Below are 13750 nucleotides of genomic sequence, written 5' to 3'. Positions count from 1 at the left end.
GAAACCTAGAGCACTGGTCTGAAGTCGAAACCTGTAGGCCGCAGAGTTCTATTCTCGCAGGGGAGACGCAGTCCACGGAGTCATATTCTCGCGAGTGAGAAGCAGTCCGCAGGATCCCATCATTGCCAGAAAACTAGGATCGGTTGGGATTTAGATGACAAGTATGTTGACGTGGCTTGTTTTCAAATATAGAAGAGGCAAAATAGCTAGGTTGTTCTAGAGTCCTCTTTTTTTATGACTGTTCTATTTTATATAATGGCTAAAACAAGAAATTTGATTATTAGTTTTAGATTAACCGTTGAAGTTGCTCTTACAAGAAATGGAGATTTATCCGACTGAAAGGCTAACTGCCTCTGCTATGACGACCGTGGCCCCGTCCCCGTCGCCCATGTTGGCAACCTAGTGGCGTCCGGGCTTTTGCTGGTCGTGAGAGACCATCACGGATTCTGGTGTACAGCAAGTCAGCGGGGCCCACGAAGTAAAATCCATGCTGACCGTTCATCACTCCTTGGGCGTGCTTGTGCCAGGATTTTTGGCACTTCTGCTCACCGTCGTGCCGCCGTCGACGACGAGGTTGTGGCCGTTGACATACTTGGCGTCGTCGGACGCCAGGTAGAAAGCCGCCCTCGCGATGTCCTCCTCCTCCAGCTTGGTCCCGTACATCACGTTCAAGTCTATCTCCACCATCCGCTTAATCTCCTCGGCGCTTAATCCCCTCTCCGGATGCCACGAGGCGACGGTTGCCAGCGCCAGAGGCGTCGGGATGGCGTAGGGAGAGATGGCGTTGACGCGCACCCCGGAGGACGCCATCTCCGACGCCACGGCACGCACCAGGCCGATCACCGTCGCCTTGGAGGCGCTGTACGCGATGGCGCCCATGCCGCCGCACAGACCGGCGGCGCTGGCGGTGCAGATGATGCTGCCGCGGCGGCGCGGCACCATGACGCGCGCGGCGTGCTTGAGCCCAGCCAGCACTCCGCGGGCGTTGACGGCCATCACGTGGTCGAAGTCGGCGAGGTCCACCGCGCCGAGCGGTGGCCACCCGGGGGAGCCCGTGATGCCGGCGTTGTTGAACATGACGTCGAGCTTCCCGTGCCGGGCCACCGCGAGGTCCACGGCGTCAGCGACCTGCGCCTCGTCGGCGACGTCACAGCGGGTGTAACAGCACGCGTTGTCGGGGCCAAGCTCCGCGGCGACGGCGCGGCCAAGGTCGTCCTGGATGTCGGCGATGACTACCCTCGCCCCGTTTCGCACGAACTCGGCGGCGGTCGCCTTGCCGATGCCGCTCGCGCCCCCGGTGATGACGGCGATCTTTCCAGCCAGCCTACGAATCAACCGCACGTAGAAAAAAAAAGTGACTCCTCCGTGAGCAGTGAAAAAGTTAAAGCTGAACAGAAGTGAGCACGAGGAGGGACTGAGGGAGTGGTGAACCTCTGAGTTTGAGAGCTGGAAGCCGAGGACAAGGCATGGACCAAGCCTGGACCAATGATCCTGCTCTTCTTCTCCCTGAAGCAAAACATACGTAGTTTGTTAGACGAGCTCTAGCTCTAGGCCTCTAGCGCTGGTGGTTGTTGCATACAAATTAACCAGACTCTGATCGATCACAGCACGCACGCCTACCTGAGAATCACCTGCAAGGCTCTGCTGAACATCGTGCCTACTAACACAACTAAACAAGCAAGGGCAATGAAGCTGGTTTAAATCACAGTCCAATCGCACGAAGAGGCTGCATTAAGAGGTTGGAAGTTAGTGGCATGACATGGCTATTAGTCGATGAATGTCTTGCATGTTGAGAAAGAACTTGAGATGACGTAGATAGCTTGCATTAAGAGGTTGGAAGTTAGTGGCATGACATTGGCTATTAGTGGAAGATGATGTGTTGTGTTGTATATTGAGATAGAACTTGAGATGGCGTGGATAGCTTGAATTAAGAGGTTGGAAGTTAGTGGCATGACATGGCTATTAGTGGAAGATGATGTGGATGTCTTACATGTTGAGATCGAACTTGAGATGACGTGAATAGCTTGCATTAAGAAGTTGGAAGTTGTGACATGATGTCGGTGCGAAAAAGTGACCAACAAGTAAATATTTGTCGTTTTGCCGTACGTTGTGATCGGATGTGGCCTAGCACTCAATGACATAGGGTTTATACTGGTTTAGGCAACGTGCCATACGTCTAGTTTGAGTCGGTCGGTGAGTTTATTCCTGAGCCCAGATGCTCGAAGTTTGCTGTGGGGTTACAAACGAGTGAGAGTAAGATGGGGGTGTTAGAAGTCCAGTCCGACTCTGGACCGAAGGGCCGAGAGTGACGGGAGCTCCTACGTGCGCTATGTATTGGAACATATGCTCTGTGTAGCTTTAGCAGTCGGAATGATCCATCTGTTGTACGTCGTCTGTTGTCTGTCTCTGTTGAGAGATGACACATCCCCTTTTATATACGAAGGGATGGCCTTACAAGTGAGAGAGAGAGAGTGAGAAAAAGTGAGTGTGTGTGCTACCTAGTCTTGTTGCCCAAGCCGTCGGGTACAAGACGGTTTGTCGGCACCCACAATACTGTTGATGCCCAGATGCACGTGGTATGCTCCATTGTGTTCTTCTAGTATGGCAAATATCGGTGCCTACTATACTGTAGGGCAAATGTCGGCGCCTACAACACTGTTTGTGTTCTAACATGTCTGAAAGGTCGCAAAGCACCCTTCTAGCATGGGCTGTCAGTACTGCCCTGCAGGTGTGCATGGTACGGTCCTCGATATTGCGGTTGACTTGAGCAACCTTATCTGCTCCGCTTGATTTCTTGGGTCCTCACCGAGCGGGCGTCCCTGTTTGGTCGTTCCCAGTCGGCTCCAACCACATCGGTCGGAGAAAGAGCTATAAGCAGAGGTTCGGTGTACTTCCGGTCGGAGAAGCGGGTCGAAGTCGGAAGCGAGCGTCGTCCCCTCCTTGGCCAGGCCTTCCGGTCAAAGACTGGATTGCTCTTCCGGTTTGTCGTTAGGTATCTGGGCCAGCCCAAGAGTTACGTGTCGTTCGCAACGTCATCCGCTGGGCCGAGCTTTTGCTGGGAAGCAGGTCCATTAGGGACCCTGAGTTTATGAACCCGATAGGTGCCCCGAGCCCCTGGGCGATTCGGATAGAATCGTCTAGGGGATTTTTTGTTTTGTTAGTGGGTGCGCGCGAACGCATCCGGTAGGTGTAGCCCCCGGACGATTTGGGTAGAATCATCTAGGGGTTCTTCGACTTGCCAGCCGGTGCGCGCGAGTGCACCCGATGGGTGTTGTAGGGGACCATGACGCCTAAGAGGGGGTGAATTAGGCAACTTAAAATTCTAACTCTAAACTATGGCCTCTTTCTCTAACCCTAGCAAAACCTATGCAATAGATAAACTATCTAAATGTGCAACTATGGTTTTGCTAGTGTGTTGCTATCTATACCGCAAAAGGAGTAATACAATCAATGTAAATACGGAAGCTAAAGAGCAAGGTAGAGAGATATGCAAACTCCCGTCGACGACTCCAGTATTTTTACCGAGGTATCGAGAAGCGCGCAAGCATCCCCCTAGTCCTCATTGGAGCCCCTCACAAGGAATCCCTCGCAAGAGCCAAGCTCTCGGTCGGGTAACTCTGTGGATAGCCTCGGGCCTTCTCCACGCGCAAGTGGGTCTCCGACGTGCCTTCCGGCAAGCCTCTCCTGGATGCTCCCCACCGTCTTCACTATCAAGCTTCCGGCCAAAACGCCGCGGGCCTTGTTCCCTCCGGTACACGGTGGCGGCCACACCACAAACACGTTTGGTGTGATCTCGCAAGACTACAAGCCCCTCCGATGTACAACAATGGTGCGCACAAGCACCGAGTGGTAAGAGGTATGCAAACCTCACTAAACACTAGGCCTAAACCTAGAGCAAGCGCATAAGCAGTGGTCTAATCAACCTAAGCACTTTGCAAAGCACCTACACTAATCACCTAATGAATCACTAAGCACTATGCAAGTGGAGATCACTAAAATGGTGTATCAACACCCTTGATATGTTTCCTTAGCTCCACACTCTTCAAATGGCCGGTTGGGGGTCTATTTATAAGCCCCACTGAGAAAGTAGCCGTTGGGGACGAAATCCCGCTTTTCTGCTACTGACCGGACACTGATCACGTCCTGACCGGACACGTCCGATCGTCCCGACCGTTAGAGCGACGATCAACTGATTGGACGCTGCCAGCATCCGATCATATGCCATCGGACATGTGCGGTCGCAATTTCGCAGCACTGGAACCTTTCTGTACTTGATCAGATGCTGTAGTTCTATGTCCGGTCGATTTGCCACCAGTGTCCGGTCCATCATCCGGTCACTGCTGTTGACGCCTGTTGTAGTCAAGTCACTAATCGGAGCATCCGGTCAATCGCCTTCCAGCGTCCGGTCACCTCTGTGAGCTCGTATTTTCACGATCTTGCGTCCAGCTTGGTTCCTATCTTCATGCTTGGACTTTGCTTGATATCTTGGGTCTTCTCTTATGCTCCTAGGGTCTTGCTTATGGTGTTGATCATCGGATCATCACGTCGCCTTTGTCCAAGTCACGTCTTGCACCCTATTGAACTATAAAACAATCACTTGCAAATTCATTAGTCCAACTTGGTTATGTTGGTCATCAAACACCAAAATCCAAAGTAAATGGGCCTAGGGTCCATTTTCCTTATAGGTGTAGCCCCTGAGCCTACGTCCGACTGGTGAGTCGGTTGGAGGCTAAGTATCTTAGCACTCTTTCCTGGGGCCACAGATTCATGTGTTTCTGCCGTTCGGGGCATTCGTCCGTGTTTGTCCTGCCCTTGACCTATGTGGTCGGTTGATTTCTTGAGTCAGTGTCGGGCGACCTGAGCCCCGAGGCCCCGTTGGGTTCGGTAGGGGTTGGTTGAGTTCCATGCGTTACCCCGTCCGCAGTTTCTACAACCAGAGGGGCTGAGCTAACGTCGCTTGCCTTGATGGCTCGAGTGACACGCTCGGTGAGCTCACTAACGCGCTAGATGACCCTACCTGCTTCTGAGCAGATCGGGCGAGGGCCGCTGGGGCTCATCTGTGTTTTTCTCCCCTGGCTTTGTTTAACGTGAGGCAACCTTGAGCCTTTCACGGGCTAGCCTTCGAACCCCGGTCAGTCGTCGCTCATGTTGAATGAGGCAACTACCACTTCGTGACCCAACACGAAGCGTTGTGATGCATTAATTTGCATATGCAATGCTTTGGATGTATGGGATGAATGAATGTGTGAATGCGTGCATGAGAAAGGATGAATGAATGATCATGCGTCAGAAAATAAAGGAAGATGGTTTGGTAAAGTTACCTTGATGACTCGAGTGACGGGTTTGAGGAGCTCTTATCGGATATGTCCAAATGGGATCCATGTCCATCATTCATGACAGAGTTGGCATAGCCCATATGGGACATCCCTCTGCTCCTTACCTGTCTCTTGGCATTCGCCTGAGCTGTTCGATCAACTCAGGAAGCCCGTTGGTCTCTCTTTCGATGGAGATCCCATTGTTGGGCCCTTGCAAGTCCTGCCTGGTAAGGCAGAGGGTCGTTTGCGTGTAGTTGTGGCTTGTTTCCTGCACTCGACATGAGGTAGTGGTGGGCCATGCCCAAGCCACGTCCTGTCTAACCAAGCGTCGTTTCATTAGGCAGGGCGCATCCCATCAGTCAGGATGCGTCCCACCACATGCCTATCCACATTAAATAGGGGAAGGGAGAGGTTTTTTTGCCCCAATCCTTCGCCTTTCTCCAACTGCTGCGTCTCCTCCTTAAATAGGGGAAGGGAGAAGGTTTTCGTCCCATTCCTTCGCCTATTCTCCAACTGTTGCCTCTCCTCCTTCTTCCTTTTTGCCAAGCGCATTCGTGCGCTGCGATGGTTCCTAGGAGAAAGAGGGTAAAGCGGGGGAGGGGAGAACTCATAGATTCGTTTGTGAATCCGAAGCACAATGTCAAACTAGAGGCCATCCAATGTAGATGAGGCGGTGCTAGCCACCTTCACCGAGAAGGGGCTGCTTTCGCTAAAGGGGGTGGCACACTAGATTGCTCCTATACAGGGGCGGCTGTTCTATGACCTCAGGCCGATGAGGTTGTCTCCTTCCTCATCTTCCACGAGCGTGGGCTAGGATATCCTATGCACAGGTTCCTACGCGGGCTCCTAAATGAGTGGGGCTTGTAGCTGCAGCACCTCAATCCGACTGGGGTGCTGCACGTCGCCAGTTTCATGACCGTCTACGAGGCCTTCCTCGGGATGGAGACGCACGTGGAGTTCTTTTGGTGGATCTTCACTAGGCAAGTCTTGTCAGAGGGGAAGCCACCTAGGACCTTGCCGGTTGGGGGCTTCATGTTGCAGAAGAAGCCGAGGCCACCAGGCTCCTACCCTGTGTACTCCCCCTACGACTCCAATTGGGGGTGGCATGGGGAGTGGTTCTATATCAGGAATCTAGTGGAGGCGCCATTCCTGCCGTTCACCGGAAGGGGGCCAGAGAGGTGGGAGAGCTAGTCATGGGGGCCCTCTAGTCGGTAGAACAAGCTGGAGGTCATCGAGGCGGAGCTCCAAAAGCTAGTGTAGCACAGCCTTGATGGGCTACGGGTGTTCCACACCTTCTTCCAGCATTGAGTCACCCCACTGGCGGAGAGGAGGTGGCCGATGTGGAACTACTTGGGCCCAATAGATCCTGACCGCACGTCGCCAGAGGAGTTGGCAAAGGATGAGGTCTAGAGTCGACTCAACCGAGTGCTACAACTGAGGGCCCAAGAGTCCCTCAAAGGAAAGCCTAGACCCCTCCACGTCATGAAGCTATCCACTCTAGTATGCTCCCCTCTCCTTATTCCGTGTCTTTTTCCCTTTTGCTCTCCTATTTTTTGACTTTGAGTCATCCATTTCATAGGGACTCACCGGTTACAAGTCCCGCCACATCTTCCTAGGGGGCCGAAGGGTGTAGCTCGGCAAGCTGCCCAGAAGGAGGCGGCGAACGCCAAGAAGAAGAGAGCAGAGAAGGCTCGGAGGAGGCATGAGAAGGAGATCGCCCCTTGGGTGCGGGCCGGTGAAAACTGGAGCGACGTAGTGGTGGAGCTTGAGTCAGAGGAGCCCACGGAGATGGGTGGTGACACGAGCACCTCAAAGGAAGATGGAGACTGTGGCATCGTTGCGACCTTGGTGGAGTGTTGTGCGCCTGTGGCCGTGTCCGCCGGTGGTGGGTGGGATGCGGAGAGGTGCGGCAACATTCCTGTGTCAAGGAAGTGCACCGCAAGCTCAGACACCGTTGTCGAGCGAGAGGTGAAGCGGGAGCGATCGCCGCGCCCTTTGGAGGCATCGTTGGCTTCACCCCCCATTGCTCTAAGCATGGCGGGGCACACTGGCCGATCGAAGGAGCATGCTTGCACCCCCCACATCTTTAGGGTTGGTGCGTGCGCACGACCCACAACAGGGAGATGCCTCGTCAGTTGCCTCGGCAAGTGCCCCACGAGTCGATGGTCGCGGCGACTCACGGGCCTATCAGGAATCAGCCGGGTCGACTCCTCCCTCGGTCGATGTGAGGGGGTACAGGTTGGGGCTTCAGGGCCCTACCCCTTTCATCTAGGTATGTACTTATGTTTCTTTTTATCTCACAGTTGAGTTCTTTGAGTGTGACTGACCTGTACTTTTTTGACAGCGACCAGGGATTGATGGGATTGAGCATCCCGTGCGGGAGGAGTGGAGACCCAATTTGTAGCGAGTTGCGATGAGCAGTGGGGAAAGCAGGCTGGCGACGGTGCGACCTTCCCTTCTAGGGGTTGCGCCCTCCTGGCCGGTCGTGAGCACGACGGTAGTGGTAGCGGTGGTGATCCCCATGGCGACGGTGAAGGCTGGGTCAGAGGTGACCCTCATGATCCCTCCCGTACCAGTTGCAGTGGAAGAGAGGAGGGAGACTAGGCTCCCTGCCTCGCCCAGCAGAGGGACGCATAGCTCGCCCCCCTGGTCGGAGCTAGAGGTGTCAGGAGGTGATCCAACTAGGTAGGAGGTAGAACATCTGCTAGCAAGCCATGGGGTCGAGGTAGTGGAGATCCCCTGCTCCGATGAGGCGGGTGCTAGGGTGGAGCAGTCGTCTATCCCGCCATCGCAGGAGCTGGCGGTGATCCAGTCGTCGCACGATGTTGTGGCAGCTGGATCTTCCAGCGGGTTAGGGGCGACCCACGAGCTGGTGTGGCCCTACTCCAATGACCCAAGGAAGGCTCAGTTCATCCTGTGCGATGGGAAGGAGGTGGCACTCTGGCACTTCCTGGAGGAAAGAGGACTATCGATGGAGTCTGATCTCGCCCAAACCAAGGTGGCGCTCAAGGAGGCCTTGGAGCGGGTTGAATTCATCCATCAGGCGGTCTCAGTTGACCTGCCACATGCCACCGAGGTAAGCCTTTTGTGTTTTTAGTGTTCGTCGTCAACTCCTTGGTCTTCCACTGGTTGTCCCAGCGTGTTTGCTTCTTGCTTTACAGGAGTTAGAGGCGACGTTGATCTACAAGTCTCGTTTCCTTTGGGAGGACCACGGTCGTATGGAGCAGGAAGCCATGATGTCATGGCGGGTCGACGAGCTTGAGCGCCAGCTAGAGTCCGCCCACCGCAAATCCCAAGACCAGGCGACTGAAGCAACGGGAGCACGGGCGACGAGACTACTCATGGTGAAATGAGCGACCACTGCCGAGTGGGGACTCACGACAGCGAAGGTCCACCAAACGGAGACCGAGGCGGTAGTCTAGAAGTCCTTGGAGGCCCTAGAGTCAGAGCAGAAGGCCTGGTCGAAGGCTGATCGAGAAGTGCTCGCGCTCCGGGGGCGGGTGCTTGGGATGGAGGAGTCGAACGCTTGGCTGCTTGAGAAGGTGACCTGGCAGGAGGAAGGACTCTCCATTCTTGAGAACACATGCATTGGTATGTACCTATTATGCCTATGGTTGATGCCTTAGTTTTTCCTTTCCTTTGCTTCTGAACTTGTCGTCCTTTTCTAGAACTAGGCGAAAAACTTGGTTCTCTGGAGTGGGAGCTGGAGATGACCAAGGCGGTGATCGGTCAGAGCGCGGAGGCACTAGCCAAGTCCCTCGAAGAGCGACGTGCTCTCAAGGGGGAGCTCAACCAAATCTGCAACATCACCCAGGTGGTCATTTCTGAGGTGTTCAGGTCAGCGCTGAGCACTAGCATGCCCGCCATCCAGTTGGCAGAGGTCCCCAATGAGGTTTGAGCGCTCATCTCCGATGGGATGTTCTACGGAACGTCAGGGGTGCTGACCTCAGTGGCGACGCACCACCTGGACCTGGACTTTACTACCATTTGTAGAGGGTAGGCTGATGGCTGGAGCGCGGATGCCATCCATGCGCTCGGGGAGAGCTTGGTGCCATGCACACAGATGGTTGTCGAGCAAGTCTCCGCACAGTGGGTGATGGAGGCTCACCAGTGCGAGCATGGATGAAGGCGTGCATCAAGAAGACGTTATCCAGCCTACGGATGGAGTGGAGGCTAGGTCAGAAGCGAGTGCCATCCTGCCTCCAACCAAGCTGAACATCGCCTGGTCAGAGAGTGAGCCGCCCTTAGTCTTTGTCGGTCGCATCGTCAGCCGATGCCGCTGGGCGGCCACAGTAGAATTTAGAGTAGAAGTAGTTAGTATATGTAAAAGTTAAGTTTGTGGGGAAACCCCCATGTGAAAATTGTGTGTATTTCATGAATGCATCAGTTTTGTTTTGTGATGGAATCATTTATAAGGGGAAGCATGTCCCATCCATTCTTTGTTTTTATCCTAGCATAGCTTTGTTTTTATCCTTTCTTTTTTCATCTGCCTGTTTGACCCATAGGCTGCAACTTTAAGAACCCAGGCATGGCCCGCGAGGCTTAGCTGCTCGTAATCGTAGGTCATGGCAGGGTGTGATTGGTCGGAAGTTTAAAACAAAGTTACTGAAAGCATCTAGGCCCCTAGTTGGGTTTTGGTAATTAATGACAATACGTGATTACTGTGACTAACATGTGTTTTGCAGAGGCACTTAAGTTAGGTCACGGTAATGGAGATCGATTGGGAAATCAAGGTGGTCATGCCCCTACGATGGAAATCATTTTGGTTTTCAAAGGATGGACGACAAGGTTAAGGATGGACTAGTTCTAAGTGTCGATTGGAGTTGGAGAGACACTTAGAGTAGTTTAGGACTTTGTTTTCCTTTGGCCGTACTATTAAGGGGGGTATGGATGAGTAGCTTGACCTAGGTGAGTCTAGTGAGTTAGGTGTGGTGCACACTTGTTAAAACTAGCACTAGGTAGCTCCAAAATAGCCCTTAGATCCAATGGAGCAAACTTCATTCACATATGATCGAGAGTTGGAAGTGAATGGATGGTCAAATACTGACCGGACGCTGGTTTTGGGTTGATCGAACGCTAGCACAGAGTCTGGTCAGTTCATTTGACCAAGGTGAAATCATCTGGCGCGACCGGACGCTGAGAGGTGAAGTGACCAGACGCTGAGAGCCTGCGTCCGGTCGACTCTAGTAAGGTTCTAGAGAGGAAAATTCGTGACCGGACGTGTCCGATCAGTGCTGACCGGACGCTGGCCTGCGTCCAGTCACACTGTAAACGCTAGAGATCAGGGAGTACTGACCGGAACATCCGGTCAACATGATCGGAGCGTCCGGTCACCCCGCAGAGGCACATAATGGTTTGTTTTTTAGCCCATATTATAAATACCACCTCCACTCATGTGTGGGGGTACTTTTGCTCATTCCAACAGCTGAGAAACACCTTAAAGAGTGCCAAGAAGAGCAAGGTCCTAGTAAGGTGATTGAGATTTGAGAATCCCAAACAGAGCCCTCATTAGTGAGATCAAGAGTAGCAAAGTGTGCATCCACCCTTCTCATTAGGCTTGTCGTGGTCAAGTGAGAGTTTGTGCTTGTTACTTTTGGTGATCACCGTCACCTAGATGGCTTGGTGGTGATTGGGAGCTTGGTGATCATCCGGAGAGCTTATGGATGATCCAACTCAAGTTGTGAGCAGTTGTGGGTGATTCACCGCGATGGAGTGTCGAAGAATCAACCCGTAGAGAGCACTTGATCCTTGCGCGGATCAAGGGGGAGCTACACCCTTATGCGGGTGCTCCAACAAGGACTAGTGGGGAGTGGCAACTCTCTAATACCTCGGCTAAAACATCGCCGCGTTCCTCCTTCTCTATTTACTTTAAGCATTTACTTTGAGCATTTACTTTGAGCAATTCAATACTTGTCTTTACATTCATAGAATTGCCATGCTAGAGTAGGATTAGAACTTAGGTTGCAAGTCTTTTGTGCGGTAGAACATTTAGAAACTACTTTCTAGGCACAAGGGGTTAATTAGGCTAACCGTAGGATTTAATTATTGCAAAGAAATTTAGAATTAGCCCAATTCACCCATCCCTCTTGGGCATCTTGATCCTTTCAATTGGTATCGGAGCCTCATGCTCACATTTTTAGGCTTAACCACATAGTGAAAGATGTCTCACAGGGATGGACCTCCTCCTATCTTTGAGAGGGGACGATTTTCCATATTGGAAAATTCATATGGAGGCGTATATGGAAGCTCTAGATGTTGAAATACTTAGAGCCGTCTCACAAGGTTTCCCAAAACCTCGGGATGCCGCACACCCACAAGGCGATGAGTTGAACTATGAAAAGTGGAATGCAAAGGCTAGAAACACCATATTTAGAGGCCTTTGTAAAGATGTGTTCAACCGGGTGAGGAACCACAAAGACACCCATGCACTATGGTTGGACGTTTATGCGCTCCATGAAGGGAACAAAGAGTGAGCATGAGGAACGCTATCATCTTGTCATGAAAAAGCTCAACTCTTTTAAAATGCTTCCTAAAGAATGTGCTAATGAAATGTATTCATGTTTGAATGTTCTTGTAGAGGAAGTCAATGGGCTTGGGCTTACTTAAATGCAACCATCCGATGTTGTAAGAAAGATTTTGAGTGTCCTCCCTATTGACAAATATGGACATATTGTAACCATGCTACATCAAGGTGATCTTTCCACCGCTACATTGACACAAATATTAGGATAGATCAATGCTCATGAGATGTACATGCACATCACACCTCAAGATGGCTCATCCTCTACAAAGAAGAAAGAAAAAGACTTAGCATTCAAGGCTAGCCAAGAGAAGGGCAAAGCAAGACTTGAGTATGAGAGCTCAAGTGATGATGAAGTTGATGATGAAAGTCTTGCTCTCATGGTGAAGAAAACCGCCAAGATGCTAAAGAAGCTCAACAAGAGTGGCATCAAGTTTGATAGCAAGAAGAAGAAGTTCTTCACTAGCTCTAGAAGGAAGCCAATCTCCAAGATGGATTGCTACAATTGTGGAGAACTTGGTCATCTAGCTCACCAATGCACAAAGCCCAAGAAAGACAAGTTCAAGAACAAGAACAAGGGCAAGAAAGATGACTCAAGCAATGAAGATGAAGATGAGAAGAAAAAGAACAAGCCATACAAGAAGAGAAATGGCAAGAAGGACTTCCACAAGAAGAAGAAGAGTGGAAAGACTTATATCATCGGTGATTGGCTCACAGACATTGATTCATCTAGTGGATCATCCGATGATGATAGTGATAATGAGAAGGTGGCCGCCATTGTTATTGACTCATCATCTTCACCGCCACCACCAACATCATCCTCTACACACCTATGCCTTATGGCCAATGGTGAACGCAAGGTATCAAATGGTGATGATAGTAGTGATGATGAACATGCTAGTAATAATGATAGCGATAGTGATGATGATGATGAATATGAGTCACCTACTTATGATGATCTTGCTAGATTGCTAAAACAATACACTAAGATCATTATAAAGACTAGAGCTAAGAATGAAAAGCTAGAGGCTAAAAATGATTCACTTTTAGCAAAATGTGACATAGCGGAAAAGGCTAGTGTTGAGCTTAGAGAAGCAAATGATGCTATGTCATCCAAACTCAAGGAGCTCAAATCTTCTAAGAAAGAGCTTAAAGATAAACATGATAAACTTGAGTGGGTGCACAAAGAGCTCATCACTAGCCATGACAAGCTAAAAGATGAATATACTACTCTCAAGATTAATCATGATAATCTTGTCATAGCTCAAGAATTTCTATCCAATGAGCCACATGATGCTACTAACCATGTTGTTAAGATTGATATAGCTACATCATATGATGACTTGATCATTGAGAGCATTGAGCAAGGTTCTATTAGCAAGGGCAAGCAAGTGGTTGAGGTCGATAATTATGATGAGTTTGTCAAGCTCAAGAATGACAATGCAAAGCTCAAGAAAGATCTTGAAGAGATCAAAAGCCACAACACCATTGTGCTAGAAACTCTTGATCATGATGGTGACTTGATGCTTGAGAATGAGAAGCTCAAAGAAGAAAACAAGAAGCTCAAGCAAGAGAAAAACAATGATGCTCTTAAGGAAGAAAACAAGAAGCTCAAGTTAGAGAAAGAGCATCTCAAGATTGGATTGAGCAAGTTCACAAGAGGCAAGTATCTTCAAAGTGAGCTTCTAATGAACACCATCACGAAGATGGATAGAAGTGGTATTGGGTACATGGCAAAACAAGAGAAGAAGAAGGCTCAAGCTCAACAACAATAATCAAAGCCAAAGCCAAAGCCAAAGAGATGCTTTGAGTGTGGACAAGAAGGCCACTTTGCTCATGAGTGCCAAACTCCATCACCACAACCCTTGCCCAAGCATGCTAAACCATTTGCCTTCAATGCTCACTACATGCTTAG

General features: G+C 50.9%; 1 protein-coding gene across 1 annotated transcript; it reads right to left on the bottom strand.

Annotated features, from left to right (window-relative positions):
- Positions 1–501: 501 nt before the first annotated feature.
- Positions 502–1652, bottom strand: LOC136500513 (momilactone A synthase-like). Its single transcript, XM_066495884.1, has 3 exons — positions 1621–1652; positions 1432–1506; positions 502–1324 (listed from the first exon to the last, which is right to left on the bottom strand). Exons 1-3 carry the CDS (start codon positions 1650–1652, stop codon positions 502–504), a joined length of 930 nt encoding a protein of 309 aa, XP_066351981.1.
- Between the last annotated feature and the right edge of the window lie 12098 nt (positions 1653–13750).

This window comes from Miscanthus floridulus, chromosome 13 (genome assembly GCF_019320115.1).
Source record: "Miscanthus floridulus cultivar M001 chromosome 13, ASM1932011v1, whole genome shotgun sequence".
NCBI lineage: Eukaryota > Viridiplantae > Streptophyta > Magnoliopsida > Poales > Poaceae > Miscanthus > Miscanthus floridulus.
This window is presented reverse-complemented; position numbering and strand designations above follow the sequence as displayed.